Raw genomic sequence first — 27,333 nt, forward strand, 5'->3', positions numbered from 1 at the left:
TTTTGAGTCATCCTGTTATGGTCGTGACGTGCTCACCATCAAACAGTTTATTAGCCTACTTGGGGGAAGAGGAAGCAGAATAAAAGAGTTCTGTCAAGGGCGCCTGGGTGGCTCAGTTGGTTAAGCGACTGCCTTCGGCTCAGGTCATGATCCTGGAGTCCCGGGATCGAGTCCCGCATCGGGCTCCCTGCTCGGCAGGGAGTCTGCTTCTCCCTCTCCCACTCCCCGTTTGTGTTCCCTCTCTCATTGTGTCTTTCTCTGTCAAATAAATAAATAAAATCTTTTAAAAAAAAAAGAGTTCTGTCAAGAAGTAATTTGTGATACCCTGAAAATCATGTGACTCTTTGTAGGACTGCCATATTGTCTTTGTCTTACCCAAAGCAATTTATAGCAATCTCTTTCAGTCCCTTCTGAACAATAATTTTAGTTCTTCAAATGGCAAACTTATTTTAGCAATTTTTGACAAGCAACAATAAATCCATTCTAGCATCAACCAAGGCCAATCCTGAATGGAGAACATTCCTCTCCCTGTGTTTACTGAAGACTGTCTAAGACAGCCAGGGTATACTGACTTCAAGTTAGGTCAAAACTAGTCAGAGAGGATCTCAGATGCAGTGTGATACCAGGAGAAATTAAAGGGTACGTGAATTGCAGGGAGCAAAGGAAATTTAATTTTGGCTGATGAGGTAGGACGATTCTGTGACTAGGCTTTAATGTGAATATTCGTGCTGAGCTCCTTGAAGTGAAAAGCCCATTGCTACACTCTGCTCAACGTTGCTTTGTGGGGAGCAACACGCTTCCTGGCCAGTCTCCCTCACCACCCCTAGTCCTCACTGGCTAGCAAATCTTCCTTCCCCCATCTTCCTTACCCCCTCCTTCTGGCATGTCTCTCTGTGGAATGTCTCCTTAAAGACGCCAGACCCTAATCACAAAGGCCTGTGAGATGTGCAAAGTTTCTCTCTTTATCAAGCTAGCAGCCAGCTGGCCAGTCACTAAGCAAGACATCAAAGCCCATGCCAGGGAAGGTAAAAGGAGAGGCATATGCTTCTTTTGATCAAGACATTTTGCCTCTCTGCATATTAACTTCTTAAGTGCCATTGCCTTAAATTACTGGTACTGTCTTTAGCTGTGAATATAATGTTTGCATGCGATGGTTAAATTAGTTACAAATATGTAGTATGTTGATTTTGAGTCATATGATCTCATTTCTGATGACTTGGTACCTTCTGTTGACTTTTTAAAGGTTGTGGAACATCATGGCCACCAGTGTTTTGGGATCACTTATTAGTGTTTCTCGTTAAGCTGTGGAGAGCCTATAAATAATATGTCCTGTCAGGGAAACTCATTGATCTTCCTAAAGAGGGACTGGTAAACACATCTATGCAGCTCCGCAGTCACACAGGATCGCAGTGTGATGGAAACAGCCAGAGAGTTCTAGTAAGAGACCTGGTATTAATTCCAAATTCTGGTTCTTACCTAGTTAGCCATGTCTCTTTGGCAAGTTATGCATTTTCTCTGTCTCTGTTTTCTCATTTGTGAGATGAAATGTTAACATCAGCCTTAAAAATGTTTGCAGGGGAATTAAATAAATTTTTAAAACTATGAATATTGGCTTTTGTATTGCTATCACAGAATAAGGTCAATGCACGTAATATACATTAACGTTTCAGGCTACTTAGCTCCAGTTTAAAGTACCATATTTTATAAGAAAAATTGGAAAATATTTAGAGGAAAAGAGTAAAACTCATCTGTGGATGGGGAAATAATGCATACTACTTATAAGTAAATATTTTAAAGGAACTGTGTTTTTAAGCATGAGGAAGAAAAGATTAGTTCAATAACGGTTTTTAAATCATGATGAATTACATCAAGAATGGTGACAGTTGATTGCCCTTGCAATTGAGCAAAAAATTGGAGTAAAATAGTTTAGGCTTATGCGTGAGGAATGTGGGTTAAGAACACAGGAATTTTCCTGATTGATGACAGTTGGAACAAATTATGGGAGTAAGTTGGAAATTTTTAATAACAAGATAGATTTTTCATCAACATTAATATCCATTTACACAATTAAGGTGTGATCCATCCTAAATATTTTACTTAGGCTAAATGACATATTTTTCCCTCAAATTTTTTTCATTTTTATTTTATTATGGTAAGAACACTTAACATAAGATCTACCCTCAGCTAATTTTTAAGTGCACAATACATTATTGTTGACTATAGGTACAATGTTGTAAAGCAGATCTCTAGAGCTTATTCATCTTGCTTAACTGAAACTTGATTAGTAACTCCCCATTTCCCCGTCCCCCAATCCCCTGGCAACCACCATTCCACTCTTCAATTCTATGAATTTGACTATTTTAGGTACCTCATATAAGTGAAATCATGAAGTATTTGTCTTTCTGTGACTGGCTCATTTCACTTAACATAGCGTCCTCAACTTTCATCCATGTTGTCACATACTGCAAAGTGTCCTTTGTAAAGGCGAAGAGTATTTCATTGTATGCATAGGCCACGTTTGCTTTATCTCTTCTTCTGTCAATGACATTTAGGTTGTTTCCAAATCTTGGTTATTGTGAATAGTGCTGCCATGAACATAACAGTGATATCTCTTTGACATCCTGATTTCAGTTCCGTTGGATAAATATCCAAAAGCTAGATTGCTAGGACATATCATAGTTGTATTTTTAATTTTGGAAGAACTCTATAGTGTTTTCCATAAAGGCTACACCATTTCGAACCTCCACCAACAGTGTATGAGGATTCCAATTTCTCCCCATCCTTGCCAACACTTGCTGCCTTTTATTTTTTGATAATAGCCATTCTGACAGATATGAAGTGATGTCTCATTGTGGTTTTGATCTACATTTCCCAGATAATTAGTGACATTGAGCATTTCTTCGCATACCTATTGGCCATTTGTATGTCTTCTTTGGAAGAATGTCTATTCAAGTCCTTTGCCCATTCTTTTTTTAAATTTATTTTATTTTATTTTATTTTTGAGAGAGAGTGTGTGTGTGCAGGGGGTGGTGGGGGGAGGTACAGAGGAGAAGGAGAGAGAGAATCTTAAGCAGGCTCCATGCCTAGCACAGAACCCGACTCAGAGCTCTATCCCACAATCCTGAGATCATGACCTGAGCCAAATCAAGAGTCAGACGCTTAACTGACTGAGCCACCCAGGTGCCCCTGCCCATTTTTTAATCAGGTTATTAGTTTTCTTGGTATTGAGTTGTAGGAGTTCCTTATATATTTTATATATGAACTCCTTATCAGATACATGGTTTCCAAATATTTTCTCCCATCCCATAGGTTGCTTTTTTACTCTTTTGTTTCCTTTGCCCTGTGTTGTTGGGCTCCCTCTAGAAGCTTCCTCTATAAGCTTTTTAGTTTGACATAATCCTATTTGTCTATTTTTGGTTTTGTTGCCTGTGCTTTTGGTATCAAGTCATTGCTAATACCAATGTCATGAAGCTTTTCTCATATGTTTTCTTCTAGGAGTTTTGTGGTTTCAGGTCTCAAATTTAAGTCTTTGATCCATTTTGAATTTATTTTTGTGTATGGTATAATATATGGGTTCAATTTCATTCCTCTGCCTGTGGATTTTCAGTTTCTCCAGCACCATCAAAGACTATTCTTTCCCAGGGCGCCTGGGTGGCTCAGTTGGTTAAGCGACTGCCTTCGGCTCAGGTCATGATCCCGGAGTCCCTGGATCGAGTCCCACATTGGGCTCCCTGCTCGGCGGGGAGTCTGCTTCTCCCTCTGACCCTCCCCCCTCTCATGTGCTCTCTCTCATTCTCTCTCACACAAATAAATAAATAAAATATTTAAAAAAAAAGACTATTCTTTCCCGATTGGCTTGGCACCCTTGTTGAATATTAGTCAGCCATATATGCTTGGATTTATTTCTGGACTCACTGTTATGTCCCACTGGTCTATGTCTGTCTTTATGCCTGCCCCATACTGTTTTTATTACTATAGCTTTGTGATATACTTTGAATTAGGAAGTGTGATTCCTCCAGCTTTATTCTTCTTTCTTAGGATTGATTTGACTATTTGTAGTCTTCTGTGATTTCATACGAATTGTAGAATTTTTTTCTATTTCTATGAAGAATGCCATTGGATTTTTATAAGGATTGCATTGAATCTGTAGATCGCTTTGGGTATTATGGAAATTTTAACAATACTAATTATTTCAATCCATGAACATGGGATGTCTGTATTTGTTTGTGTCTTCTTTAATTCTTTATGTATTTGATAGCAACAATGTGAAACCATCTGGTCCTGGGCTTTCCTTTGTTGTGAGGTTCTTGATTGCTGATTAAATCTCCATACTAGTTATAAGTTTATTCAAACTTTCTATTTCTTCATGATTTAGTCTTGGTAGGTTGTATGTTTCTAGGAACTAATCCGTTTTTTCTAGGTTGTCCAGTTTGTTGACATATAATTATTCTTAGTAGTCTCATTCCTTTTTAGTTCTGTGATGTCAATTGTAATGTCTCTTCTTTCATTTCTGTTGTATTTGAGTCCTCTCTTTTTATCTTAGTCCTGCTAAGGGTTTGTCATTTTTATCTTTTCAAAAAAATGAACTCAATGTCATTGATTTTTTTAAAAATTTTTCTAGTCTCTATTTATCCCTGCTTTAATCTTTATTATTACCTTCCTTCTGCTAATTTTGGACTGACTTTTCTTCTTTTTTTCTAGCTCCTCAAGCTGTAAAATTAGGTTGTTTATTTGAGATATTTTTTAATGTAGGTGTTTTTCACTATAAAATTACCTCTGAATACTTCTTTTACTGCCTCCCATAGGTTTTGTATTTTCATTTAATCTATATTGTCTTTTCATTTATATTTGTCTGAAGGTATTTTCTAATTTCCTTTTGACCAGTTAGTTGTTTATTTCTTTTCTTTTTTTAAAGATTTTATTTATTTGAGAGAGAGAGAGAGAGAGAGCACAAGCAGGAGGAGGGGCAGAGGGAGAGGAAGAAGCAGACTTCCCACTGAGCAGGGAGCCCAACAACACAGGGCTCGATCCCAGGACCCTGAGATCATGGCCCGAGCCAAAGGCAGATGCTTAATCAACTGAGCTACACAGGTGCCCCTCAGTTGGTTGTTTAATAGTATGTAGTTTCCTCAGGGAGAAGCAGGCAGCTGCCATTTTTGTCTGCTCCCTCTCTGCTGAGCAACAAGAGGGCTATGACACCTCATTTCTTCCCCAGGTAGCTAGATTGCACTGGACCTGTCAGAACTCCAAGACTGGCAAGAAAGATACCAGTTTTTTGGGCCTCCCTAAAGAAATTGGGGTATTGGACACATAGATCAGGAAGTGACTAAGTTTTTAAGAGGCAGAGAAGCTAGGTACTATATCACAGGACTTTGATAGTGAAAGCCCAGGAGTAACTTCTTTCTCCCTACTGCATGTTTCCCTTGCACTTTGTTCACACCCCCACTTCATTACTTATCACATTGTACCGTGATACTTAATAATACACCCGCCCCAATCCCTCTCTGGATCATTTACCTCCACATTCAACTCTAGCACCCAGTGTAGGACTAGGCATATATAGACATCCAATAAATGTTTGTTGAATGAATAAACAAAAAATGAATGATGGATAGAAACAATATCATATAATGGTTATGAGCATATAGTTGCAAATCAGAAGAACCTGAGTTCAAGTCCAGGCTCCACCTCTTATAAGCAGTGTGATCCTGGACTTAACTGACTTAACTTTCTCAGTCATGTGTCCTTATCTGTAAAATGGTGTTACATACCTAATCCATAGGGTTCTTATATAATATACATGTTCTGTATATATTTTTGCATGTAAGATGGTGTCTGGCAATAAGTATTATTAATAGTATCATTATTTCTCATAATGAAAATTATGAAAAATAATATAAATATTATAAAATATATATTATTTTGTTTCTATTTACTTTTGCTATTAATTTCATTGTGATGTGTTGTTATCATTATTGACAGAAATGCTGGAGTGATTCACTGATGGCTGGTACAGAATGACCCATTCAGATTAGGTGACAGGTATCACTCATACCCAAAACCTCACAAGTGTGCATTCTTGCTCTGGACTGGGCTAGGGGTAGGAGAGGCTGATAAGAGTTAACAACATCACTTTTAGTTCTGCAGCCTTAAAGAGACAAAGCCCTGTTTCCACCAAAGAAAGCTTTATTAAAGATTTCTTTTTTATTTTTTATTTTTATTTATTTGACAGAGAGAGGCACAGTGAGAGAGGGAACACAAGCAGGGGGAGTGGGAGAGGGAGAAGCAGGCTTCCCACCAAGCAGGGAGCCCGACGCGGGGCTTGATCCCAGGACCCTGGGACCATGACCTGAGCCGAAGGCAGACGCTTAACGACTGAGCCACCCAGGCGCCCCCAAAGAAAGCTTTAAAATCCCTCCCAGCATATCCAGAGCATCCCAGTGCCGCTTAACCAACCCAAGGATACAAAGAGATGAACCATAATCTTCCTGTTAACCAGGGGTTCTCAGACTTTAGTATCCATCAGACTAAATTTGGAGGACTGTTTAAGCAGATTGCTGGGCTCCATCTCCATCAGTAGGCCTGGGATAGAACCCCAATTTGTATTTCTAATAAGTTCCCACATGGTACTGATGATGGTGGTTCCAGCACCACACTTTGAGAACCACTGAGTTCATAGACATGGTTGAGGTATGAGAACCCAATGCCAGGGCAGGAATGTGTGCAGAAATCTTTTCATGAAGTTGAATTGCCTGATAACCCCCGTAAAAATTAGGACTTTTTTTTCAGCCCCAGTGTTTTCAACCCTGAACTCCCCTCTTGTTTGTAAATTTATTGGTAGGGGAAATAGTTTTGTGAAGTTGTTTTTAAGCTTTTATGAGCCTGATCAAACCTATAGACACTCTCTACAGAAAAGCCCATATACACATACACAGAAACATTGCTTACAACTTCAGGAGGTGCCGGGACACCTCTTCCACCAGCCCACCCACTGACACCAAGGAATATCAGTAGAAAAACTATGCCCTAAGGCAGTCTTGGGTTCACGTGGATGTAACAAAAAGTCCCTTCTTATACTTAACCTTTCAGTTAACTCATTTTTAAAACAAGAATAATAATAATATTCTTGCATCAAAGTTTGTGAGGATTAGCTGATATAATACATGAAAAGGCATAATTTGATAACCAGAAACACTAAATAATACCTTTTTTTCTCTCTTCATAGTCTTGTTACAATAAACTCTCATTCTTCAGGCAAGTGGCTGCCTCTCCCTACTAAGGAAAGATCAGGAAGTATAAGAAAGAAGAGCCCTAAGTGTAATAGTTCAAGACCTTACTCTACTCCCATCACATTCTTCTGCTAAAATCTGGTCACAGGTTGCCATATCATGGTTCTCTCTGTGAGTCACTGAGCAATGGGATCTAGCAAGCCCAGGCCTGGCTCTGTGACCTGAGAGTCTCAATTTACTTGCCCTGAAATACTCCACTTTGCAAATGTCCAATGTCTTGTCATGTCCCCATGTTAATGCCTCCTGGCAGAAAGATAGAAATGTAAGGTTCTAATAGGGGTTTGTTTCTAGGCTAAAAGATGCTGAGTCTTGAGAAATAGTGATTAAGGGTAAAGCCTGATTCTCACTGTTTCTACAAAAGTAAATAAATACATTGATAGACCAATCAGCAGGCATTTATTTAGCACCTACTGTGTACACTGTGTAATAGATGACACGAAGAGGAGTAACACGTGTTCCTATGCTATGCCAACTCACAATCCAGCAGGGAAAATAGATGTATGTGAAAATATACCAAACACAAAGTGAGCCTTGGCAAGGGCAATGATTGTGGTTCATACAGAGGTTCAAAAGTACAGGAGGGAGAAATTAATTTTAACAGGGATCCATTGAAGTCTCCTGGGCAAGGGGGGATTTTTAGCTGGCCCCTAAGGGAGGAGTGGGACTGTGTTAGGTGACTATAATGGAGAAGGACTTTATAGGCTGTGGAAGTAGTTTGAAGAAAAGACTTAGAAAAGTGCTTGGTTTAAATTTGCATAATTATGTTTTAACAAGTGTGACTATAATATAGGGGTGGGGTGGAGGTATCGAACTTGAGGCCAGAGAGAGAAGTTGGAAACACGTGTGGGAAGGAAACCAAAGGCCAAGTGAGGAGCTTTGGCTTTACTCATCATGCAGCGGGGAAGGATTGAGGGTCTGATACCTCAGGCAGGTCTGTTTTTCCAAAAAGAGAGCTGGTGTCGCTGTGAAAAGACAATAGAGAGCAAAAAGCAAACATGACCTGGTAAGGTGTTGGGAACCTGAACTAAAGCCAGAGCAGTGGGAGTAGCCAGGAGGGCACGTGGGGCAGACGTATGTGAGACGCTGCATTTTGAGAATGGTTGATGACACGTAGCAAAAAAAAAAAAACAACAGAGGCAAGCTGAGAGGGCACACCCAACCCCAGGCGGGGTTGCTGCATAGAGCAGACCATGGGCTCCAAGGAAGAAACTGGCTGGGGGCCCAGGGACTAGAGGGTGAGGAATACTTCCTGGCTGTCCCAAGAAGACTTTTGTCCTTCCTAGAATTCCCAGAAGGGTAGCAACTGACCATCTGAATCACTGATGCCTGGACATGGGTCCTCAGCCCGGCAGCTTCAGAAGTCCTGCAGATCTTTTCAAATAACTTTCAGGCCCTTTCCCATGGGATTTTGATCTGGAAACCTGAGGTGGGGCCCAGGCATCCATTCTTTGTAAAGCTCTCAGGTGAATGTGATGCACATCTGGTTTGGGGAACCGCTATGGGACCTTACTATTAGTCTGGGAGGTGTATAGAGACCCTGGCTCAGTACATACTTGTGCTGATGAAGACTGTGATGAGCTGAAGACCTTGAGCTTTAGTATCCAGCAGTGTCTCAAGCACAGTGACCTTCATCGAATGTCTCAGGAGGGAACCCCTCCTCCAACTCTAGGCCTCAGTGACCACACCAGGAGATGGGAGAGGCTGCATGCTTGATGGGTTCCCCTGAACGACCCAAGAGGACAATGTACATACAAGTCATCATTTTCACCCTTGTCCTCAATTCAAAAAGGAGGGTTTGGCTGTGTCACAGGGATCCCATAAGAGAATCTTATTACAGGATGCTTTGAGACTTTAGAAGACAGGCTACATAATAATACTAGCCATTTTCTGCCAGGCTTATACAACATTCATAGTACTTTCACTGCTATTTTTGTTTTTATTTCTCAGAAAAATAATGCAGTACAAAGGTAAGGCTGGTTACACGGATCCCTTCTGGACACTGGGCTCTGTGTGATTTGGTGACTCATGCAAGGTCAGACAAACCAGAGCCAGTTCTGAACCCGCCATCCTCCTGAGCTCCGGTTCTGCTTCTGGGCCATAATGGAGAAGGGTAACATAAAGGCATTTTTCTCTCCTTGTAAAAGAGGGAAAAAATGGGGGGACGGGGGAATTATTTAAACACACCTCACTCATACTGCAATCACTGCATTGTTTTTCCTGTTGAAACACCCTGTTGGTTTTTAAATCCCTTTAAACCTACCCGGCACCTGTATGGCCCAGATCCAAGAATTATTACCGAACCCTTCACTTTTTATATTTAGCCACATAGGAGTTTCTGTGATGGTATCTGGCTCTTGGTTCAGTTGAAAATTTCAGAGCTTCCAGAAGTTTTCTTCTTCCATAGAAGCTAGAAGCATGCAGTGCTCAGACATGATTTCTTAAATTTTTTATTTTTATTTTAATCAAGTATGTCTCCCCACTTAGGTTCTCCTGCTGGGTAAAATGGTATCATGGCACCACCCTGTATTGTTCCCGTGTGAAGATCCTCCTGAAATATTGACCAAAAGAAAGGGCAGGGGAGGGATGGGAGAGGGGTGGGTGGTCTCCATCAGCAACTTATGGTTTGTGGGATGACCTCTCTTCAGGGCAAGAACTGAGGCTGAAAACATAATGAGAACTTCCCAGCAAATTCATTATAACACAGCATAATGTGAGCTCACTGGGCACAAAAATAGGCTGAAGGAAAGTGACTCCCACATCAGACCTAATTAAATACTTTGATGTCAGAAAGCAGAGCAGGGAGGGGTGGAAAATCAAATCAGACCAAAGTGAAGGACCTAAATTCAAATGGAAAAAAGAAATATTTCTCTCTCTCTCTCTTCCCCCTCCACCTCCCCTATACACACCCCCCCCCCACACTGCCTCTTTCTCTGTGCCTCTGTCTCTCTCTCTCTCCTTTTCTTCCTTTGCCATGTAGGAAGAATAAGATTCAGGAACAATAGGTTGTAAATTCTTCAGCCAATTAGTCCAGTAACTTACTACTGTTTATAATGCACAGAATGTCACAGGCTGGTTTGCAAACTCCCCAAGTTGGTTTGTTAATAACAGGAAGCTAGCACTTCTCAGTACAGTGGATCAGCTACACGGGAAAATAAATGCAAAAAACCTGGAGGGGAATAGCAGCAGACCAAGAGTAGCCTTGATTTAATTTAACATTTGGGGGTCCACACACAAATGAGCATTTTAGTAGGCTTCATGGTGGAAGTTGCTGTCATTTGTAAAATATTCTGGCCAATTAGCTAATAGTGTGCTTGGATTTCTCCTGTTTTGATACAGTAATACTAAGTACATTGTGAAGCCCAATTATACAAATCATCCCCATATGCCATACCAGTCTTTCTTTATGAACTGTGTTTATAAATCCTGTGTGAGGAAATGTGTACTTCAGCAATTTAGACCATGTGTAAAAACATAGCCAATGGGATTGTCAAGAAAACAAGTTCCAGCCTAGGAAATCCTAATGTGTTCCGCTGGAATAACAGGAGGGTGCCGGGGAGTGCAATGCTCTGCTTAAATACATATTGCTTTATAGTGTTTAGCCAATTTAGGGGCTTCCGCTTCCCTTTCTGTTACTTTATTCTTCTTTTCTTTTAGGATCCAACCTTGGAGTTTTTGAGAAAATTTGGGATTGGTCTTCTCTCAGGCACAATAGCCTCAGTCATTAACATCCCTTTTGATGTTGCCAAAAGTAGGATTCAAGGGCCTCAACCAGTTCCTGGAGAGATCAAGTACAGAACCTGTTTTAAAACAATGGCAACAGTCTACCAGGAAGAAGGGTAACATTCTTATTTTAATAAATGTGCAGGACTCAAGTACTGTTAAAAGTATATCGTACTTCCATTTTGCTGAGAGCCATTAAGCCCTCCTAAATTGGGGGTGTGTGTGTGTGTGTGTGAAAAGCTCTAGAGAATAATGACAAACTTTGTGAGATAACACAATGATGAAATGTTGGCAACGTGTTCTTACACCATCCAGAACCTTGGGCCACCATCATACAACCTGCTGCATGTTTATCTTAGAATCCTCAGATGAACCTTTTTCTTGTCAGTTTGCATAATATGCTATAATACACCCTGTTAACATGTGGGCAGGAGAATGATTGTCTTCTAACTGTAAATCTAATCAAAATGTCACCTCATTTTAGCCCCCTGGGAGAATTAAACATGAGAGTTCTGTGAAAGTAGCTTTCTTTCAAATATCTGAAGCACATGTTTTTTTCTGCTAGTCTTTTTTTTTAAGTGTTACATCTGTCTCTTCATCCCGCCTCACTCAGATCTTATTCTCAAGTAAACAAGTAATATTTTATTATTTCGACCTACACTATGTCATCTTTCCTTTTGTGAAGACCGAGTTTGTGGTCTTTTAAATTCAATTACAAAAGTCATTTTGTCCATATACATAGCTGTCTTGAAAGTAAGACCTGTGTTCATAGCAAAACCATCTCGCTGAGGAAAGTCATATTTCTGGTTGGACATGATCAGCATAGCTTGGGCAATAAAGAATTCATTAACTCTTTCCCTTTGTCCAGTTTGCGGCAGAAAATATATAGCCAGATATTGCCTGGTTTGGGATATGTGTGATTTCAAATAAATTTTCTTGTAGATGCTGGGTCAACATCTCAGTAAAGCTGGTCCATTCTATTTTCAGAATTCAGAATTAGTTTCAGAATTAAGAATTAAAAATGTTGCTCTTTCCCTTCCTATTATAGGATTTTAGCTTTGTACAAAGGCCTGCTTCCCAAGGTTATGAGGCTTGGACCAGGTAATGATGTCTTTATTACTTCTATCCTTCCTTCTTTGTTGTTCTGCTGTCTCTTTTTTTCATATCTGTGTCGATCAGCAACATGATATGTTGATCACACTGTCAAAGATGGAAACCGTGAGGATATAAAGTTGTCTATGAGTATGCAAGACACTGAAGACATCTGTTAGAAATGTTTTCCACCTTTGTTTATAAGGTACTGTTTAAGACTTTGCTGGCGGCTGGTTGAAGCCAAAGCCCAGCTTAAGTCAATAGGAAAGGCTCCCCAGCCCATTGGGAGTTTGAGTGAGCAAGGAGGCTGTGGGGGAGGATTTTCACTGAGCCCATAAAACTCTCCTGGTGCCCCCCCCAGTTCATTCTTGTTCCTGCCTCAACTTCATTTCAAAAACAAAAAAGAAGGGTAACTTGCCTCCACGAAGCGCAAGAACCTCTTGTCCTCACGGTCCCCCGGGGGGGCTGTGGTGAGTGTAGCACCCAGGGAGTGGCGGCGGCGCAGGCTGGCGCTCACCTTCCTGGCGTCTGTCAGCATGATGGTGGAGGCTCCTGGCTCAGGGCCTTACCTGCGGACGCCAGCCCACAGAAAACCGGCTGCTCTTCCCACAGGGAGAGTCAGCTGCCTCTGTGTAAATAGATAAGAGCATAACTGCTGCAGACCCAACCGCCTCGGCAAGCAGTCTTGGATTAGAAGCAACCCTGTGTCTCAGTATAGCCAGGCTCACCTACTTTGGTGTCCCCGTGTCCTCTCCCGAAGCTTCCCCTGCCCCTCGCCCCTCGCCCCTCGCCCCTTCCCTTCCTCCCTTTTACCACCACGGTCCTCCTGCCCTGCCACGCTCGCACACGGGCACAGTCACCGTCCTCGAACCTCAGCTCAGCGCGCCAGCACTTCTACCATCCTGAGGTAGAGGACAGCTCACCCTCTCATGTGTTTAGAAAACACTTCTGCAATTCTTGGTCCACCTCTCCCAACCTTCCCAGGCATTTAAGCATGGATTTGCTTCACGTTGGAGATGGAGACTTGCCTCCTGCTAGTCATTGGCCCGTGTGTAAGAACAAAGGCAATGACAAAGAATATTGGTGATTTTGTGCAACTCTCTCTGCGACTTTGTGGTGTTTTCCCTTCACCACACAGTAAAACCCCGATGGTAGACCTAGTATTAGAGAAAATCATAGGAATGACCCTAACCCAGCTTTCTCAGGAGGGGATGGGCCTGAAAAAAGTGGTGATCAGGGAGAGTTTACCTAAAACAGTAATTGACTGGAACCTTAATCCAAAACTCTTTTTTTTTTTTTTTTTTTTTATTTGAGAGAGAGAGAGAGAGAGAGCACAAGAGGGGGGAGCGGGAGAGGGAGAAGCAGACTCCCTGCCGAGCAGGGAGCCCGATGCGGGACTCGATCCAGGGACTCCAGGATCATGACCTGAGCCGAAGGCAGTCGCTTAACCAACTGAGCCACCCAGGCGCCCTAATCCAAAACTCTTAAATAATCTGACCCCAAGTTTTGTTAGAGGCTTGCAAATGTTTGGTTGGCTTTTTAAATGTTTTTGCATGAGGCGTCCTGAGTTGCTGTGGTGGTAAATACAATGAAAAGCGTTGTTGTGAGTGGACTGTCCAGGCTAAACAAAACTGTGAATGACTGGAAATCTGCTTCAGGGACCTGGCCTCCACTCACATGTAAGTCCTGCAAACATGCAAGTCCCAGCAGCTTTAAAGGAAAGAAAGGTGGACAGAAAAGCACGACATTTGACTTAAGGATAAGATTTTTTTTTTTTTTTTTTAAAGAGAGAGTAAAAAAGTGAAAGAAAGGGTAAATCTGGGGCGCCTGGGTGGCTCAGTTGGTTAAGCGACTGCCTTCGGCTCAGGTCATGATCCTGGAGTCCCTGGATCGAGTCCCTGGATCGAGTCCCGCATCGGGCTCCCTGCTCGGCAGGGAGTCTGCTTCTCCCTCTGACCCTCCCCCCTCTTATGTGCTCTCTCTCATTCTCTCTCTCTCAAATAAATAAATAAAATCTTTAAAAAAAAAAAAGAAAGGGTAAATCTGGGATTTTCATCCTTCATTGTAGGAAGCATCCATCCCATCTTCATTTTATAACAGCCTCGGCAGCTCTGTCTTGCTCACAACCAGTCACCTACCGTGAAAGGAGGCTCTTGAAGTCTGTGGTTTAAACTCCAAATATCACCAGGCTGAAAACTAAACCAATTCTGCATGTTCTTGTCTTACGCTGAGAATAGTTAATAAAAGTAAACACTGCAATTACATAGGTATTAATAACCCTCTGTCAGTGGGTCTTTTTTTGTTTGCCAGAGTGCCAAGAGGGTTATGGCAGCAGAGGGGTCTAATAGAGTATCTTCATGGGTTAAAAATGAAAATTACAGGCAGATAATTATCTTTGGTATAAGGTTACACAAACATGTGTGGTCTGTAGATTAAAACACACAAACACACACATGGCAGTGTGTACAAAATAACGAAGATCAAAATCAAGTTATATTTCTTTTCGTCAGAAGTCAATCTTCTGTTCATGCAGCCAAGTTTTCTTGAGGTTGTGCTCAGGATATTTGTCCACATTTTGATTTTGTAATATTTTTCACACAGACATGAGAGGATAGATAGCTTACATTAAAGAGCATGGGATATGTGCCATTTTATTGCATCAGGTAGAACACACATGCAGAGGCCTCTCCAGATTTCTAGGTATTCTGCAACCTTGGTGTTTGTTTTTCTGTATCATACTCGTGTTGACCTTTCAAGACAAATACTGGTCTGTGATACCCAAACCCCACCACCAAATTTTCAAGTGCAATCCACTCATATCTGAGGCAAATAAAAGGAATAAAAGCAAAAGGAGGTTGAAAGCTAGCTATATTTTGTAATACACATATCTTAAATATTCTGAAGCTATTTTTCACATTGCAATCCAGTTTGAAGGCTATTAGAGAAAATCAGATTCATCTATCAAGCACCCTCTTAGATAAGCTTTCTTTCTTGAATGCAACTAGGACAGTGCTAATTATGGACTGAAAAAGATAAATCCTTTGCCTACATATGAAAAATATGAATGGTTTCTGTTTGCAGGAACGCCACATGCCCTTACATGACTAAATGTGTCTATATTTATTTACTTTTAAAAATTAAAAGTGCCTGAAAAAGAATCTGATGAGAAATGATGAAAGTTACAGAAACTCATGGGGAAAAAATGTATTTGGAGACTCAAGATGGTCTTGATTTTGCTCTGAGAATTTTCCACAATAGCTTTATATCGATGTATTAGAGCCCAGGGACTGATGAGTCTACACAGCCCCTGCCTGATAGGCTGCATGGGACTTCGCAGATTCAGAAACCCAGTGGGGGAAAATGAAACTATTTTGCAGGATTTGAGATAAAAACCAGCTCTTTTCTTTTCTAGGTGGTGCAGTGATGCTGCTGGTTTATGAATACACCTATTCCTGGCTTCAGGAGAACTGGTGATTGCCTAGGAGATATTGAGATCATGGATGTTTGCTCTACAACACCATGAGGAGAGACTAGCAGCTCAGCTGATATGATTATAAATTATAATTATACAATTACGTACAATTATTAAGGGGAAACAGTTTATTCAAGAACAAAACCTATTTTGATACTTCAAAAATTATCTCTACACAATTTGAGACTGTAGTTTTATCTATATCCATAAATCTGTGCAAAGAAAAATAGTTTGAAGTAATGAGGTATATAAATCGAACACAGAAAATAGCATAGAAATCAGATATATTTCATAAAAGCTATATAAATAAAAAATAAAAAATAAAAAAAATAAAAATAAATAAAAATAAAAAATAAAAGCTATATAAATTTTGTGATCTGTATTCCTCTTACACTGCTTCGTGAAGAAAATTCATTGTATCGATAATTATTTTTTCCCACGAGGTCAAGAAATGCTTAGAGTAATAAAAAAATTAAGCCAAAATTTGAACAGTTTTTATAAGGAATTAAATTCTCCCATAAATAATATTTAAAAGGCACAAGGAAAAGTACACTAAAATGGCATTTTTAAAATGTTGAATTTTATGTTAAAATTTAAATCTGGTGGTGTTCTTTGAGTAATAATACATTATCACAGCTATATTTTCCCAAAGCTACTTTATATTTTGCACTGTTGTTTAAAGCAGGTCATATTTTTAAATCCTGATACGTGAAGTTTTTTATGGCAAATAGAACACATGAAATTTCCTTCACATAATTCCCTTTGAAAACAATTTTTGTTGCTGAAATATTTTCATGTTAAAACACAAATTGGAACCACTCCTTGGGCCCATTTGTGCTGTCTGTATTTGCATCCAGATATCTTTTTTTTTTTTAATAAGATTTTTTATTTATTTGCGAGAGAGAGAATGAGAGACAACCAGTCTCTCATTGGTCTCTCATTAGCATGAGAGGGAGGAGGGTCAGAGGGAGAAGCAGACTCCCTGCTGAGCAGGGAGCCCGATGTGGGACTCGATCCCGGGACTCCAAGATCATGACCTGAGCCGAAGGCAGTCGCTTAACCAACTGAGCCACCCAGGCGCCCACATCCAGATATCTTTGTTCAGAACTCTTACCTCTGCCATTCTTAAAAAGAATGTTTAGAGTAAAACTACATTTCCAGGTTATTAGTTTTAAGTGACAGCTTCAGGTGTGAAGTCAACTATCCGTAGTGTTAAAATATGTAGTATGAAGGGGAAAATGTTTCAAAATAGAAGTACATTCTTAGCATTTCCAAAAATTCCTGTACTAACATGCACTCTAAGAAATATCTCCTTGGCACTGATATCACCAAACTTGATTTTATATTTGCATCCTGAAATGATGCTACTTCAGTAGCTAAAGTCAACAAAAATATCTGCCCGTTCTAGATGACACCTGTTCTTAACTACTACTGAGGGCTATTTGCACCAAGAGACTAGGTCACTAAAGCATTTTGAAAAGAAAAAATAAAAGATAACATGATAATTATTACTTTTTATTAATTTAGAGCATTTGAAGTATAAAAATAAAGGCTTTTTAACATACTGTATATACATACACAGCCTTCGGTTGTACATCCTTTCCAACGTGTTTTTTAATTTATATTTCAGCCCAATATTTCATAAGAAGGTCATTAAAAGTAGAAGAAAAAAAAACCCAAGAGAAAGAAGAATGTGTCTGTTGTACAACTGCATTCTATCCTTGCAGGTAATGCTCTTGCATCCTGTGAGGGAGAGAAATGCCCACATAGAGGCCATGAAATTGAACCTTTAACCTCTCCCTGTGAATGGGATGGAAAAGGATCTCTGAAGAGTGCATTTGCCAGTTTAAAAACAACACTTTTACCCCCTAAGAAACAAAGGAAATATGTCAACATTAGCCAATAATAATAACGTTTAAAAATCAAACAATCCCAATCCCGTACCCCATCCCATTTTCCTTCTCTTATTTTTAAAAGTAGCTTTAAATCATATTTTGCTTTGAATAGCAAACTGTATTTTAGCTTTCTGTTGTCTTTCTTAAGTTACGCCATGTGAATTCACTGTTGCTAAGACAAGACCTGGGGGAAAAAGAGAAGAAAAAAAAATCTTGATATCATTAACATTAGATTTTTAAAAATACAAGAGCCAGAAAAAAATTATAAATAGCATTAACAAGAGATTTCTTAATTTAGATAAAGATAATATTTCATTGTGTTTCCGTACAAATGATTGGTATTTTTTTTCTTAAAGACTCTTAGTAGCCATCTAAAAACTATCTGATAAGGGATAATTCTATACCTTATGTCAGCTTTTCTGGACGGCAGGAGAGTCCCTGTATGGTTATGGTTTTAAAGTCTCCACCAAAATATTGGACTGGTATCTTTGTTCCATTCAGTTTATAGTCTATTTTCTCACCAGACTGGGAACTCCAGATGTCAATAGGAGTTTTATAAGATCAAAGGAAGACTATGGCCCTGAGAGTTCATCTGCTCCTTCTGCTTATTCTTCTCCTGAAGTTATAATCCTCTGTTTGTAGCACTGAATTTTGGTTGCTTTAGAAATAAATGCAGTTCAAAGCTCTCTCTTTAAGATACCTGTTGCTTGAAACAAGCAATTCCTCGAATATAACTTACGTGTCAGAAATCTGCTTACTGTTTATACGCTAGTGATCTGAAAGCCTTGCTCGTCTAGCCATCTGAGTTTTAAGTGAAGCCATGAAACCGATGTGACGGAACTGGATTGCTGTGTAGACTGTGCACAGCACAGATAGGAAGAAAGCAGGATCACCTCACGAATGCATCTTTAACATCCACATCTAGTGATGTGCCCTTTTAGTTATTGCACAGAATTAATACCAAAAAAAAAAAAACCCCACAATATATTAATTTTCCAATAGATGAATTGTACCAATGTTTTTAAAATGTAGTTTCAAGCCTACATATTGCCAAGCAGGAAGAACTTTCTAAATAGAAGAGAAAAACTGTAGAATTTTGCCCAAGAAAAGCAGTTGTTTTAAAATACAACACATAGCACATGCTCACACACACACACGTATACCCCACAGCGCTGCTATTAACATTAAAGTGAAAACCCCATTGGTCTAGAAAGACTCATCAGCTAAACTATGTCCTGTAACTCCAGAAATGAATAAAGGGAATTAAAAAAAAATTAAATAGCATTTGTATTTCTAATACCACCACCAGTTTACCTACATGTGAAACATGCTTCTGTACAACAATGTAAACTTCACAGCAAGCCGTTTTTACATTCATTAGAGCAGAATTTTCCATTTTCTTTAAATTACAACATAATTTGGGGCTGAGATTGCTGAAGACACAGGTAAGCCAACAATAACAGTACAATTTAGTTTCACAGTGGTTTTCTTAATATAAAGTTCATTTTAAGTGTCTTTGCAAAGCATTTCACATTAAACTTAAGTTTCTAAGTGACTTCCTTTAAAGCCTTCTTGTTCAGATATTTTCCACCCTCATGTCTTTATATGCTTGGCATGTGTGTTGTTTGATTAGGATACAAAATGGGAGACTGGCTTGTTTAATCTGTTTTTGAGTCCTCTGCTGTAGAAAGAAAAGGTCCTTCATAAGGTGTTGAAGCCTTCACTGCACACACAAAATTTGGGGCAAGTCCAGGTCCAGGAGCCCGAGCAGCCCACCACCAAACAGAGACAAAGACGTTGCCAGAAAGTCACCTTTGCAAAAAGAAAGAAAAAAATAGATGGGGGTGGGAGGGAGGGGGCATGTCCCATGGAATGAAAACACAAATGCACCATCCAGAGTCCGTATTTACAAACTAATAGAAAATATAAACATTATTGTATTTGGAACCAAGTCAAAACACCAGGAGGAGCTAAATTCAGATATTGCTTGTGTCACACATTATATTTTCCAACAAAATAGGTCATCTCTTAAGAATAAACAAAGCATCACTCAAACAAGTCAATTATTGATTAGTTTCCTAGTGATGAATTAAAGCTTATTTGGTCACCTTATTTGATTAGAGGGTGTAGCATAACTTTTTTTCTATATGTATTTTCCTTTATTGATTTTGCAAAATCTCAACAATTGCACGTTTCAAAAGTTCAGGTTGATTTAGAATAAATATACACATGTGGTTTTACCAAAGACTAGTGTTAAAAGTTCCTTAAGCCCTTTGAGGGGTGCAGGTTTCTTTGCTACGTTAAAACAGTGTGTGGGCAACACAAATGTCTCATTCAATCCTTAAGATTGCTTTTGTTTTCAAATCCTAAAGTCATGTCAGGTTTTCTGTAAGAGAGAAGTTATGGCAAGAAATATTTAAGTGTCATCAGCACAAAGGATGTGAGTCCGTAAAGCCAGCTTTGGGGGCGAGAGGGCGGGAGGGGTGGGATCCGAGACCAGGGAAGAGGGGGAGGGTGTGCTGAGGGGAGACGGGGTGAAGCTGCCGCGCGGACAGAATTTCCCATCAGAGTGCAGAAGCCGTGACAGAGTGACTACCTTCTCTGGCTGCCTGCATTCCCTTGAACGCCAGCGATGCGGGAATGTCACAGTTGTGGGGGGAGAGTGGGGTGCCACTGGCATGTTGCCACCCGTGTCCAGCCACATAACTGGAAGGAGCGGCGCTGTAGGTCATGTAAGGCGACACCTGGGCCGGGCTGGGGTAAGGAGCCATGCTGGACGCAGACACAAAACTGCTGACAGCGGGTAGACCATTTGGTGCCTGAGAGTAGGAAAAGAGAAGAGGTGAAGGTAATCACATTGTAGGAGTTGACATTTCACCGGTTTTCAGAAAGTGGCAGAATGTAAGTTCTGAGGAGTAGTAGCAGCAATATTCTGACTCTACTTCCTGATTTTTTTTTTTATTTGAACCTTACATTCTACACGCATCCCCAGGCTTGCTACTTAAACATAATGCCAAAAGACAAGACATTATTCCTTCCACAGACGTTTTGAGGAGGCTACAACCAGAAAATTCACAGTATTTGCTTTGCTATTTGGAATTATAGGAAGGAAATAGAGGGTGAGGAAAGAATTAATGGTGATTAAATACTCTCAGAAGCTGTTCAGCTATCCGAATGCCTTTGTCAACCTTCCCTGTACTTTGGTTTTGTTAGGCTCTTTTGTTGAAGCATTGGTGAAGGGCCTGGTTGGTGTAGCTTTCATTTCCAGTAAAGAAGGGCACAGAGTGTAGGCTGTCACTTTAGAAACTCAAAATGAACACGACCTTTGTTAAATAAAACATGGGCCATATTTTAAAATGTCAGGTTGAAAATGCCTGTTGGACAAAGGACATGCAAAATCAGGCAGTTGTAAGAGTTTTTACATGAAGATTGGGGGTATTTTTTCCCAGAGCTGTTTTATCAAAAAGGAAACTGTCTCTTGGAATAGAAAAGAACTGGGTATGTGTGGTTTTAAAATTGGAAAATCAGTTTGCAAAGTTTTGGGGTCCTGTGATAGGAATTTTTAAAAGCTACATGGATAAATCTCTTGAAATGAATTGAAATGTAAAATCTTAGTTTGCAAACAAAATGCAGCAGCCCTGGCAAGCGATTCTGCCCAGAAACCAGCACTCTCTTGGCATCCCATGAATTATTGTCAGTTCTGTTACTATCAACAACAACAAAAACACCCTGATTTCTAATCCTGATTCTGGCATGAAACCTTGGCATCCTCCTCCAAGTAACTTATTTTTTTCCCCTCAATTTCTACATTATTTAGAAATAAAGAGTAAATCTTTTCCCTGATGTGATGTGAATTAACATATCAACATATTTCCTAGTGAGAGTGTAATGTAAATACTAGAATTACTAGTAGTAAAACTGATTCAATCCTTAGAAGAAAAGCAGACGTCTGTTAATTAGATACTTTTCCCAATTCGACTGCCACACAGAAATTATTTTCCAATTTAATTCATTTGGTTATTATTTTCACTTCCACATCTATGAGTATGCAATGATGGGCTCTCAAAAATGATTTTGTCAGTTTAGGGTAATACAGAGAGTAGAATAAACACATGGGTATGACTTAACACTGCTCATGGATTTCTGACGAAATAAGAATAAAAGTAGAGGGATTATCCTTATGTACTCGGTCTGTAAGAACACATACCCCCTGTTCTGGTTGTCAGAGGAAAGGGAAAGGACACTAAGGCTTTTTGAGTATGTCCTATGTCCCAGGCACCAAGAAATATCCAACATATTTTATGGAATAATGAAGACTGATGAATTGTAACTCATTATAAACTACTGGGTTTATAATAATGATAAGATAATATGGAATGATTACAATGCAATGTTCAATTGAAATTAAAATGTATAGGATGGTGCACTATTTTTTAACAAAGAAATCATTGCACATCACTTTAAAATATAAATGAAATCTTAGCCTCTTCTTTTTTTTTTTTTTAAAGATTTTTATTTATTTATTTGACAGAGAGATAGAGAGAACAGGTAGGCAGAGAGGCAGGCAGAGGGAGAGGGAGAGGCAGGCTCCCCGCCGAGCAGGGAGCCCGATGCGGGGCTCGATCCCGGCGACCCTGGGATCATGACCTGAGCCGAAGGTAGCCGCTTAACCGACTGAGCCACCCAGGCGCCCCTCTTAGCCTCTTCTTATACGCAAGAATGTAGATTAAGGAATTGAGCCATTTACCCTGGGCCAATTGGCAAGTCAATGGTCATGTGTTAGAAGAAGTTATGACCCCTGTCTGACACGGGATCCTCTGTAGCAGATCTTTTCCTGCTTTTTCCAGGACAATTAAAAGACAGACACAATTTAATATCAAACTAGAGCTTCTTTTGAGATAACATCTTGTAAAAGATTCTCCTTCTAGAACCCCATTCTCATTGTTAGATCCTCATTCTGTTTAACTTCTAAAAAAAAAAAATCTTTTCTCCCTTTCTGAGGATGGCTCATCAGAGAATGGCTCAAAGGAGACACACTCTAAGGCTCTCAGAAGATGAGTAAGATAGCTATCAAATTGCAGAAGAAATCTAGCATTGCATAGAGACTATAGTTCCAATCATGTTTGTGGACGATTTTCCCAATAACCCATAAGAAATGAGTTTAAAAAGGAATTATTCTAGTCCACTTATAGAAACGTATTTGCATCTGTATTGGCCTCTTCCATTCTAGATTAATTAATATTTTATACTGTTGACACCAATGTCACCAAGAATCATAAAATAAGAATGTTAAGGTTAAAATTATTTTTGAAATAGTGAAAACCTTTGCTCAACACTTTATAAGTACATAAGGTTAAACTATTTAATATTATACATGACAGAAACAATGCTCTAGTTAGCCAAAAAAATGTGTTGATGAATTCTAATTTTCATGACAGCTGAATTTTTCCTGCCCATTCTTTTTTCTTAGCATTTCTTCTATCATCCGCAATTACCGTTTCCTCTGAAACACTTGCTTCGTCATCTTCCCCTTCCTCCCCTTACACCTTTGCCCTTGGAACAATTGCTCCTTGATGTGCCCCCTTTATTTGGCTGTTCTGTTGCAATGTCTACAGTCCCCTTATGTGGACCCACTTCTTTTGGCCCTGAAACATTCCCCCACTGAGAAACTGGGCTGGATTGGACTCTCATCTTACATAATGCTCCTGGGATTCAGGGGGAGGTAGAACCCTGGATTTAGGCCTGTGTTACCTTCAGGTGCCTTACTTATTCTGTGACTACATTTGTTTGTCGAGCATAAAATAAACACTACTAATTTTTTCCATATTTGTCCAATTGCTCATACTTAAGGCACCAAATTTGCTTTTATGTTAGTATTACTATTAGTATTAAGTTTTCAAAGTTCTCTAAAATCCACAACATATTTAGAGTCATTTTAGTGATGCAGTCCCTCTGTATTGCAGAAAGGATGAGTAAGAGGGGAAGCTTAAGGAGGTCTGATCTCATTTTGCCGAGGAGGCAAAAGCCTTTGCTTAAAAGAAAAAAAAAAAAAACCCACAGAAATCTTCAAACAGTATAAAAATAACTCTTAGCTTTCCCTCAGGTTAAATTATGACCCAGATTTGGGGCTAAAAAGTTTTGTCTTAATTTTCCTTTTTACTTTTAAAGGTCAGATTTAGAAATTTAGAAAAAGCAGCATAAGAAAGATGAGATGAAAAACATGCTTTAAAATGTACCTGCCACCTTCACTACCCATTCATTCTAATGACTCAATAAACCTATCGATTTTCTATTAATTTTGAAACATGACATCGGTAAAAGATATAAATCTCTACTGGATAAAGTAATTGTTATTTATGAAGCAATCACTGAATAGTAAAATTTTCCACCACAAAGGAAAACAACTACAGGTAGCATTGATGTTTGTTTATTCTTTCCAGTAAAAGAGTACATGACTTAAACTTCCCAAATCTGTTTAATGTTTTCAGTGAAGGGCATGTAATTAATCTGAAAAGCTAGTTAGGCTAAGTAGAGACTACCAAATGTACACCATAAATATAGTGGGAGCAAACATGCTAAATTACTCTATTTAATTGGATTGTAAATATGATTTATAAATCAACCAACATACGGAATCCCCAGAGAAGAGTAAACAAATTTTCCAAATGAAACCCCAGCAATGGGCATGTAATGGAAATCTCATTTTTGAAAATGACTTTACCTAAAGATTCCATAAATAAGACCTCAATCCATCAACCCCTTTTTTTATGTGGATCTTCCATAAAAGCCATGAGAATCCTCTCCCCGCAGAGAACTATACAAGGATCCTCCCTGAAGCAAACTCTCTTCTACATAATTTTGAGAATGAGATTTACGAATTCAAAGTAAAATATACCAAACTGCATACCCTAAAAAGAGTAAGTTACTTGCTTTGTTGAATGTTTTTAGAAAAAGACAGATTTTATCTCACTGTCATTAAAGGAAATAGTCTAGAAAAAAACACATAAAATACAATGTCCAGTTAAGGCTTGAATGAAAGCATGAGTTTTCATTTTACTTGTTCTAAAATGTTAGAAATATAGATTTGTCACTTTTTAAAAATATGTTTTTAAATTAGTACATTGAGAAGCTGTATTAGCCGAGAGCTAGACTACAAACAGTTTGAGGACAGGAGCTTGCCTTAATCATTCCAACATCCTCATAAAACTGGACACGTCATAGGTGTTTCATAATCATTTGTATACCTAAGTTAGTGCAGCCTTTTGAAAGCAGAAGATGCGATACTCTTGCTTTAAAAAAAAACAAAACAACATCAGGAAAACTAGACACTCTTTATCACAGAACTGGTGTTACACTTTAAGTAAGCAACATGAGTAAAGCTGTTGAAAAAAGTAAATAAAAAGTTCTAACGTAGCCCTTCACTATTTGATCTATGCTTGTTCTATTTATTCACCACCCCGCCCCCCGAAAATGGAAATGCATTAATATCCAAACACTTCTGACCACAAGAAAAAAAAAAAAAAACTGGTATGACAACTGTCTGGAAATTACAAGTTATAGACCAGTAGTCTTCACATTCAGGGCATTGTCTACTCAACATTTTCTCTCTTGAAGAAAATGCAGATAGCACTGCCAAGTCCTATACCCACAATCTTTCATCCGCTCATCAGTTCTACCTGGTCCTCCCCTTATGATAAAATGAGTTTACTTTGGCTTTATCGTAAAGTAGATTTAGCCACAAATTGAGATGTGCTTCACCTAGAATTTAGCCTCCATATCATTAGCAAGAAAGTTTCAGATTGGAGAATAAACAAGATTTTCTCCCTTTTTTTTCGGTGTAATCTTTTTTGTTTGACTGTTGTTCTACCCTTCCCAGTTCATTATGCAATGACCTAGTGAAACAAATCTCAGAAAGTGAAATGACGGCTGTACAGTATGGTTTCAACATTCATCCAAAAAGATCTTATTTATACTGAGTTATCACACTGCAGATCTAAATGTCTTTAGGTAATGGAAAGCTGCTATTTAAATTTTCTTCCTAAGTTTTATGTTTCCAAAATATTGAAATTAAGGTAGCCTTGAAAAAATTTCCAATTACTTTTTTTTGTATTTTATATGACACATTTTACTACTACATAATCATTAATCTTGTTTTAAGACACAAATAGTTAAAAGCAACCCAGGTCAAGGAATGTTTTTCATAATAGATAACATCATGAATTTCAAGTCTCTCTATTGGCATTTGCCAACAGTTGGATTCTCTATAAAATTATAAATTATTTAAGACAAAAATTAACTTTATTTCATATGATGAAAAATCCAGTGCAACTTCATTTATATTTTCATGAAAACAGTATGTCTGCAAGGACAACCAGTGTTTAAAATAATGCACTAGAAAATTATATTCATGATTCTGAAATACTATCTTTATTTCAAATACAATACACAAATGAATGTTCCGTAAGAATTCCAGACTAATTTGCCTCCGAATCCAACCATTTTCACAACTCGTTTAACTCTAAAACTAAACTTTTTCTTAAGTTCAAGTTTGTATAGACTATTCCCCATCTCTGCATTTCAATCTGTAGCTAACATTGTATTAAACTTGCTGTCTGAGTTAACATACACTACCCAAAACTGGAGATACTCAAAGCTTGTAAATCTAACATTCAGATTATTTCAGTTAGAGTACCAGATATGCAATATATTTTTTCTGAGAAAGTATGCCCAATTGTAGAAAATGTTTCAAGAACTATACAACTATTTATAGACTTTTTAAATTAAATGAAGCATTAATTCACTAAGTACCATGTAAAAGGGTAGATATATTCCAATCCCCCCCCCTTTTCTTTGCCATGCAATTGCATTCAGTAGAGATTTTGTTTTCAACAGAAGAGAACTAGCATTAAGAACAAGAGAACATGGTTGCCATTCAGAATTAGATGAGATTAAGGATTTCTGGCCCAATATTAAATGCAGGTGAAAAAAGCCAAACAAATAAATATTCTTCTTCTTCTATCCCAAAGGGTAGATAATAAGTACTTCTGAATGGTAATATAAAATATTGACTTCAATGTAATATTAATCAGTAAGACAAGTTTGAATATTCTATATTAGTATTTTAAAAAACAAAAGATAGGTGTGTATACAGCTGAAATGTCCATAAGGTTCTAATTACTAGCGATCAGGCATCTTTCTTTTTCTTTTCTTTTTTTTTTTTTTTTTGCAGTTTAAACTGAAAATAGAAACTCTAGATTATGGTAATCACGTACCTACAATCAGTTGTCAATTCAGTCCCTTTGGTAATTTTACAGGTGTCTTCTGGGAAAAGATTATGCTCTAATTCCTAGGATTCTGAATTCTCAATTTCCTCCTCTATATACTAAATTGAAACTGGGATCAGATAATATTGCACTATTTAATAAAAATTATAAGTGCCCTGAAAGTATTATGTGCATAATTTTTGAGAATTTGTCAAAAGCTTTCAAATTTTGTTCATAATACAAATAGAGGAGAAATGTTTCTTAAGTTTACATTTTTGTTGTAAAAGTGTACTTATGCTGATAACATTTTGAAAAATAACTTTTAAAAATAAAGCTGCCCTTTGAATATTGGTAAGAGAAATGCACATATACATACAACACACCTTACCATTGCTTTTTTGTTTATGAGCAAGTATTAGTATAGAATTTTACACTCAAGGAAATCAATGTCTAAATTCCACAACTGCTCACAAAATGACACAGCCTCAATTTCTGCGCCTACTCAGCACACCTTCATCATTAAGCACAATTCTGATAATTATAATAGAGTAACCACTGATTTAATTGTGCTTAGAAACTTTTCAAGTTTTGAAATTTTACAT

At 38.5% G+C, this 27,333-nt stretch overlaps 2 protein-coding genes across 3 annotated transcripts in view; one reads left to right on the forward strand and one right to left on the reverse strand.

Moving 5' to 3' along the window:
* Window positions 1-15,875, forward strand: part of SLC25A21 (solute carrier family 25 member 21) — a 480,905-nt gene extending 465,030 nt beyond the window's left edge. The window contains exons 8-10 of one of the 2 annotated variants that reach the window (XM_081830600.1): window positions 10,944-11,125; window positions 12,058-12,110; window positions 15,514-15,875. In XM_081830600.1, coding sequence (XP_081686726.1) covers window positions 10,944-11,125; window positions 12,058-12,110; window positions 15,514-15,575 — 297 coding nt within the window. In that variant the 3' untranslated portion in view covers window positions 15,576-15,875. Of the gene's footprint in view, window positions 1-10,943; window positions 11,126-12,057; window positions 12,111-13,659; window positions 13,764-15,513 lie in introns of those variants that run through there. The other variant, XM_081830599.1, reaches the window with a different exon arrangement.
* Window positions 15,876-19,322: 3,447 nt separating this feature from the next.
* The window catches only part of PAX9 (paired box 9), a 14,840-nt gene continuing 6,829 nt past the window's right edge, over window positions 19,323-27,333 (reverse strand). The window contains exon 4 of the mRNA XM_031036255.2: window positions 19,323-20,287. Within this exon, the coding sequence (XP_030892115.1) occupies window positions 20,033-20,287 (255 nt within the window). The 3' untranslated portion in view covers window positions 19,323-20,032. The remainder of the gene's footprint in view (window positions 20,288-27,333) is intronic.

Source organism: Leptonychotes weddellii, chromosome 9 (assembly GCF_054177405.1).
Source record: "Leptonychotes weddellii isolate Sample4059 chromosome 9, ASM5417740v2, whole genome shotgun sequence".
Lineage (NCBI taxonomy): Eukaryota > Metazoa > Chordata > Mammalia > Carnivora > Phocidae > Leptonychotes > Leptonychotes weddellii.